At 37.4% G+C, this 8,171-nt stretch overlaps 1 protein-coding gene across 1 annotated transcript; it reads left to right on the top strand.

Annotated features, from left to right (window-relative positions):
• Nucleotides 1-812: 812 nt before the first annotated feature.
• On the top strand, nucleotides 813-6,886 carry LOC134751608 (beta-1,3-galactosyltransferase 5-like; the record flags this gene model as incomplete). Its single annotated transcript, XM_063687085.1, has 2 exons — nucleotides 813-1,662; nucleotides 2,541-6,886. Coding segments are annotated over 2 exons (1,125 nt in total), but the record flags the coding sequence as incomplete, so codon positions are not given.
• Nucleotides 6,887-8,171: the final 1,285 nt, after the last annotated feature.

Below are 8,171 nucleotides of genomic sequence, written 5' to 3'. Positions count from 1 at the left end.
GGGATGCACCAATTTTTTTGCGACCGTGTATATATCTTAACTTTTTTTTTATACTACGTCGGTGGCAAACAAGCATACGGCCCGCCTGATGTTAAGCAGTCTCCGTAGCCTATGTACGCCTGCAACTCCAGAGGAGTTACATGCGCGTTGCCGACCCTAACACTCCTCTCCCTCGAGCTCTGGCAACCTTACTCACCGGCAGGAACACAACACTATTAGTAGGGTCTAGTGTTATTTGGCTGCGGTTTTCTGTAAGGTGGAGGTACCTCCCCAGTTGGGCTCTGCTCTAGATCTGGAATGACATCCGCTGTCCTGTGCCCTACCACACAAAGCGAGATGTCATTCACAGTGCCCATACCTCTCTTAACTTGTAGTAGTGTTTTAAGAGTCACTAGAAACCGCCACCAAAAAGCTGCTCCTAGTCATTGAACGATTAAAATAATTCAATGCTCCTAATGAGTAAGACTCCTATAATAGGTAATGGAAGTTAGGCACTTAAATCACAGGACACTGGCATTAACATTTACGTGACATGTCTGGTAACTAGTTTTTGTTGCTAAAACTTATTATACATATAAATAAACTTCGGAGGAATATTAATGAACTCAAAACATGTTATTTTATGACAAGCGCGGGGAGCCCCCTAATATAAACGCGATGTTTTTTTTAATGTGCTCAATACAGATTGATACAGAGAACGAGAACGCACCACAATATCTTATCTGTGACATCGCTTTTGTCAACTTGCTGTCAATGTCAATCTGACAGTGACATTATAATAATTTATAATGTAATTTGCCTTAAAACTATTTATTGTTGGTTCTTACCTTTTAACTGTATATTATTGTCAACATGTTGCAACCGTGATTGATTTAGTGTGTCTTGTTTCCATCTCGTGTAAACATCAAAGGCTTACTATGTTCGAAAGGCAAAACGGTGAAAAATGCGAAATGATGTTCCCACACAAACTTGCGATTCTCGTCGTCAGCGCTCTGCTGATTTACGACTTCTATAACAGCTCTACGCCTGTAGAAATCCGCATTCAGAACCCTCAATTCGCTTTACTAGGCCCATATAATACTACAGAACCAAGCCCGATAGTAGATGATGTTTACGATCAACTTATTGATTTAAAAAACTTCTCTTTCAAAGTTAATCCTCTACCTTGTCAGAACTACGCCGCTGGACTGCTACTGGTCATAATAATATCTTCAAATCCGAGTAATTATGACAACAGGATGGTTATTCGGAATACATGGGGGCGTTCTGTAGATTCAACTAAAGTTGTGTTTTTGATGGGAGAGTCAGAAAATGCGACATTGTCTCAAAAGATTCAGAATGAATCGGCCATATTTGGGGATATTGTGCAAGGTAGCTTTACGGATGCTTACCGTAACATGACTTACAAGCATGTGATGGGTTTGAAGTGGGTGTCGCATCATTGTCCAATGGCGAAGTACATTTTGAAGACGGATGATGATGTTGTGGTGAATTCTCATGCGTTGAGGCAGTTTCTGGCACGGGAGCTGTCGCCGTGGGGAGCGAAGGGGCTGATTACATGTCAGGTTTTGGAGCATGCTTTGGTGCAACGGTCACATCGTTCTAAGTGGAGAGTGTCACCAGCCGAGTATAAGCCACATTACTATCCAACATACTGTGCAGGTTTGTTTATATTTTGATGTAATCTTTTTAAAACTAAACAATAAAATTTCATTGATGATTAGATAAGTATTATCTAATAACTATAGCCTCTTGAGGTTGGTCTAATTATTATTATTATTATTTAGCTTTATCCCACATTAGTGGTCCCCAAGGGTATAAGCCTCCTCCATCTGTCTCCACCTCTCTTTGTCGGTGGCAACATCCATCCATTTTTTTCCCGCAGCCTGTACAATGTCATCTGCCCATCTTTTTCTTTGCCTTCCCGCTCTTCTCTTTCCAGCTGGGCCTGGCCATTTTGTTACAAGATTTGTCCACCTTTGATCCTGATATCTTGCTACATGACATGCCCACCTGCTGCACAGTAAAATTACTTACAATGAAATTTAAATCATTAAATGGAGTAGTTGCTTTTTTAATTTTAAAACGAAACACCTAACATATTTTCTAATACATTTCTTATACATTGATTTGAATTTAACTGCCTATTTTTCTTGTATGGAGGACTGCTTGAGGAACCTATAGGTTATTTAATTATCAAATCAGCAGTGTTTTAGTTTAGTTTTTAAACCTGACTAATACATGAATTAGCTGTGGTAGTTACAATATTTTCTCCGTTAGAATATATATTATATTATTACACAAGGTGTATTTCGATAATTATGACTACTTCAAAATGTTGCTTAGTTCCGGAAATTATCCATAATTCCATTCTGAACTTTCGGAATAATCAAGGTGTATTGTTTACTTCATTTTAATAATGGAAATAACATAAAAGTAAAAAAATATGCTTATTTGTTATATCCGGTAATACGCCATACGGTAAATAAATAAAAATGCCAAAACAGAAAAATTCTTTAAAAATTTACTAATGCTTTCAGGTTGGGCCATCCTCTACTCCCAAGATGTGGTGCCCCGACTGCTGAAGACAGCCCAATCTACCCCCTACTTCTGGATTGACGATGTCCACGTCACCGGCGTGGTGGCCCAGCAGATCGGCGTGGCTCGCACTCCGCTGGCCAGCCTGGTGCTGTCTCGGAACCGTGCCACGATGCTGACCTCACTCGGAGCTGATTATGCTGGGAAGTTCTTGTTCGGACCACCCGATATTAGTGTTAGCAAGATCTCGCAGATATGGAAAGCTATTCCTGAATAGATTTTGAGGGTACATACACAACTAAAGGCCTGTTGTAAGGTGAGTGCTATTGTTATTGGCCACTCCACAGTAATTGGCCACTCTTAACAATAAGACTTCTATTGCCTTGTTTCTTTCTGATTTGTTAAGAGTGGCCAATTACTATGGAGGGACCAATAAGTGTAGCAGTCACCCAATATAGTAAAAACCGGCCAAGTGCGAGTCGGACTCGCCCACCGAGGGTTCCGTACTTTTTTTAATATTTGTTGTTATAGTGGCAACAGAAATACACCATCTGTGAAAATTTCAACTGTCTAGCTATCAGGGTTCATGAGATACAGCCTGATGACAATCAATCAATCAAATGTTTTATTCGTGATAAACTTAAAACTAAAATTACATACAAAAGTATAACTAAAGCTATAGGAATTTATAAAATAGGTAGGAGTTGAAGTTTACCACGAAATGGTCTCGCCTCAGCATAAATGCTAACCAGAAGGTCAGCGCTGATCTTCCGGCGGGACCATTTTGGGTCACGATCGCAGCCGTACGACACGGCCCAACCATTAGCTGAACGCAGCCTTTGCAGCAGCGACCAGCGCCATCTTATGTACTGTCTATGGCAGTACTTGACAATGTCATTATTGACAACAACAAGTGTATAAGAATAAGAAATGGATATGAGACTTCCGGTTCGAGCGCCATCTTGATAGTTAGCATCGTGATTAATTACTTTGTTTTTTGCTTATTAATATTGTTTAAAGTGTAATATCGATAGCTTATTATACAGTAAACTAATGTGGTAGTGTGCAGTGAATGGAGAATTAATTTTGAAGCGCGTTTAACCACCATCTTGGAGTCAACGGCCGGTAGTCCACGTGCTTCTTGTAAAGCTCTATCGATTTACAAGAGCTAACAAATCACCGTACACTGTCTTGTACAACCGTACAATTTTTGTCGTTTGTAAACCTCTCAATACCTTGATACTGGCGAAATAGTCCCACTGGGCTGAAGCCATAATTTTAAAAGAAGAAGAAGAAGAAGAAATGGCTATGCCGTACAACGCGATAAAATATATTTTTTGCCTTTCATCCGTTTAAATTTACAAGTAGCAAAAGAGATAAAACAAATACAACAGAACAAAAGTGGTGACAGACAGACGGACAGCGGAGTCTTAGTAATAGGGTCCCGTTTTTACCATTTGGGTACGGAACCCTAAAAATTACCTTATTGCAATGGATTAAAGTGAAGAAATGTATTCATTTATGAACTCGACTGTACGTACAGTCTCTTGCAGTAATCACATTATCATTATTGACTTATATAGGTACTTAGTAACCTATTAAAAATAATGCAGGTAAAAACATTGTTAAATTGCAAGTGGCTCTAAAAAAATTTCAGACATTCTTCCCTACAAGGTAACAAATAAGCCATTATTTTAAGTTTGTCAACCAAAGATAACAAATGAACTATAATCGAAATAAGTTAAGAAATATACTTATTTTTATGACTGCTTATAACTTAAAAGATCTGTATTATTTTCAATGTATAGTGTTTTTTTTACTCTGCGAGTGCATGAGAACGTCATATACACCATCTCACTCTAGCACTGGTTTATCCAAACTACAGATGTAAAAGTTGCGTAAAGTTTCCTAAAAGTTTAAAAAGTTCCCGGAAATTACAGGAGTTAAAGGAAACTTTCATTTTGGGAATGGAAAATTTCACTGTCTATTAATATGAGAAGTTTCCGAAAATTTCCCTTCTAGAAATTTCGCAATTTTGGAAACTTTCCTACGGCACATTAGGGGGGCTAATAAAACTACGTGTTGGATTGTAATGAAACTTTGCACATAGTGACATGAGGTATATCTAGGTCTGAAATTAGTTTACATAGCTCCAGTTTATAAAACACACGAAATAGAGCAAAAACAAGTTTTGTATGTAAAACTTAAATTCGCTGTATTGTTTTAACTATGGTATCTGAAGCCACATAAACTAATTACAGACCTAGATATACCTTATCCTATTGTAAGTACAAAGTTACAGAGCAATCTAGCTAGTCGTTTTAAAATGAGAGCGGAGCTACGTTTGCATGGAGAACCGAGCTTGCCGGAGACCCTTAAGGGCCTTAAGTTAAGGCGTATTCTCCCATTCTGTCTCAGTAAAAAACAGTGCCTAACTTAATGTTATTATTAATAAAAAAATAAAAAATAAATAAAAAGCTTTTATTTCGGATTAATTACATCCATAGAATTACATATTATTAAAAAAATAATAATAATAATAATAATGTTAAACTTAAAACTAACTTAAACTAAACATATTAAAAAAAAAAAATACTTTTTAAAATCTGCACGTGGCGCGTGCGATTTCGCCCAGTGGCCAAATATCGGGCTGTCATATGCCCCTGCGACCGCACTCAGGAGCCCTTAATGCTTTAATGCTTTGTATGTTTTAACTTAAAAATATTTATGTATTTAGTTAATCAGCAGCTGAGGTAGCTAAGCTAGAATATTATAAGATAAAATAAAAATGTATTGAGAGTGCGTAGCCATCATGCAAATCGTTTACGGTCCGTATCGAACAAAACGCAACTGTCACTGTCGCACTAATATGTCTAATATGGAAGAGTGATAGAGAGACACAAGCGTTTCGTTAACTTAGCGCAAACGATTATCACCTTGGCTAGGCACCCAGGACGTTTAAACATTAGGTATCCATTGAGGAAGACAAAATAAAGTGTGTGGATATTATTGAACGCTTCGTTTGCTTAGAAACTTTTGCTGCTGACTGTGTTTTGACGAAGTAATGATCTGGCATTTTGAGCTTAAGTATCTAGAATTATCTTAGTATTTTATTGTATCATCTAATTAAGATTTCAAATATTAAATACACTTAAATTAAGGGCAATGAATTAAAAATGTACAGAAAGGTGTGTTCCCATTTGTTCCCGCCTCACGTAACCCCCGGATTGAATCATTCCCGCCGGGGACAAATGGACCTACCTGTTCTCTTGCACCTGGGCCCAAATTTGACTCGAGAAATTGAATGGCTCTTAACGAATGACTGTTTCTGTGGCGGCAACATACTTGCCATCACACTTAAAACAAAAACGCATCTATACTATAAGAATTACGGTTCGAAACCGAATGACTAGAAAGGAATATCTACTTGTTAATGGGTTAGGTCAAGAAGTCTATAGGGGCCAGCAAAAAAAAATTTCTAATCATCGACTGTAATGATTGAATTATGATTTAGTATACCAAACTATAATTGCGTACTTTTCATGTATGGACTCCCAACTCAACTATAATATTCATTTCGATACGCTGTAGTCAACTATAAAAGAATTTGCAAATCACGTGCCGCCGCGCTCCCATAGAAAGGACATAAACGCGCGACTATTTTTGCCTACAGAGATACTTACCAATTTTCATTAATTATTCGGTTTTATAGTAAAAAAGTATTATTTTAGATCGTAGAAAAAGTATTGTATACAATAGTGATATAATCAGGCTTTTCAATCTCGTACCTTACTTAGGCTACTCAGTAAGCTTCGTTGGCTAAACACGGTGCTCGACTGAAAAGCTCTATTATATCACGATTGTATAAAATACTATTATGATGTAGGTAGTAGAGGTACCCAAAAAAGACGTGTAACCTTAACTCGTAAAAAAAAATTTTGGCCATTGTGATGTTGACTGTATAAAAATTAATTTGGTAGCAAAAAACACCATAGTACCTACCTACACAATTATTTGGTGCTTATAGGGTGGTATTCCACCTATAGTTGTGCCATTCTCGAGAACGTTCTCCCTTTTATATGGGCAATGTTCTCGTTCGAGAATATTTCCCATAGTAAATTGAGAACGTTCTCGAGAATGGCAGAACTATAAATTTCCACCTGTCTAGTTTCTTTGGCCAATGTGTATTTGCGTCTCACATTTTGCTTACTTAGTGAGACAGGAATATCACCCTTACGTCACTTTCTCCAGTCGAATTGGGTCTTTATTGCCATAATATATTACATCAAGTATGTTAGTAAAATATAAGATACCTATTATATTCGATGTGCCTTCATTGTTTCGAATAAATAAGCAAAACAGAATACCGATTTTTTGTTTATGAGGGACAGTAAAAAAGAACGACTCAGTTTAGGGTTTTCTAAGAAAAAACCCAATCACAAGTGTTACGTCATAAGATGTTATGGTTCCAATAGAATTCATAGAAGTCAAAGGTAAGTTTTTTTCCCCTCACTAGCTCGGAAAGCCGTCTATTATCCTTTAAAACAAGCGGGGAAAAACGCATTTTATCCACTAGTGGGGAAAGTAATTTGACCTTGGATGGAGCGTGTTTAAGTAGCTTTACAGATAACAAAACGTAAAACGCTCATAATAATGGTTCGTTCGATATTAATTATCATTAAATAAATGGTTTGAGAATCTAATAAAAAATACCAAATTTAGCTTTATTTAATAATTTTAAGTCATAAACCTTAAAATTCCATAAGAAACGTTAGATTTTTTATAATGATGTTAAATATAATTCTGAACGCACAAGTTGAGTCGATGCAATTTCAAAACGCATCGTTGACATTTCATACGTCAGAACAGAAATGTCAACATTGTCAACAAAATTTTTACTGTTCTTCTCACCGACTCACATAAAAATCAGAATTTCTAGTGTTTTCTGTTATAATATCGTAAAAAAATTAGTGATTCCAGAGATGAAGATGATCTAACGCCTGTGGATGTTGCACTTTCCTCGCTATAGTGAGGGGAAAAGTTTTGTGTTACACACGGGTGCAAATGTATTTTACTTCTCGTGTGTTGAAACACTCGCTACGCTCAGGATTCTATTTTAGAACCACTCGCTTCGCTCGTGGTTCAACTATAGAATCCTTTCGCTTGCTCATGTTTCAATTCCACACTCGCGGGTAAAATACAACTTTGCACCCTTGTATAACAAATAACTATTTTGCAATGGTGATTGACTTTGACCGAGATATGTATGTTTATATAAATATCACAATAATAGATGACGCAACTCGGGTTTTTGATGTGTTAGAAGTTAGAAGGTTTTTCCTCGCGTTCTCCCGGCATTTTGCCACGGCTCATGGGAGTCTGGGGTCCGCTTGGCAACTAATCCCAAGAATTGGCAATGGACTAGTTTTTACGAAAGCGACTGCCATCTAACCTTCCAACCCAGAGGGTAAACTAGGTCTTATCGGGATTAGTCCGGTTTCCTCACGATGTTTTCCTTCACCGAAAAACAACTGGGAAATATCAAATGATATTTCGTACATAAGTTCCGAAAAACTCATTGGTACGAGCCGGGGTTTGAACCCGCGACCTCCGGATTGAAAGTCGCACGCCCT

The sequence above is a fragment of the Cydia strobilella genome, chromosome 22 (assembly GCF_947568885.1).
Source record: "Cydia strobilella chromosome 22, ilCydStro3.1, whole genome shotgun sequence".
Classification (NCBI taxonomy): Eukaryota; Metazoa; Arthropoda; class Insecta; order Lepidoptera; family Tortricidae; genus Cydia; species Cydia strobilella.
This window is presented reverse-complemented; position numbering and strand designations above follow the sequence as displayed.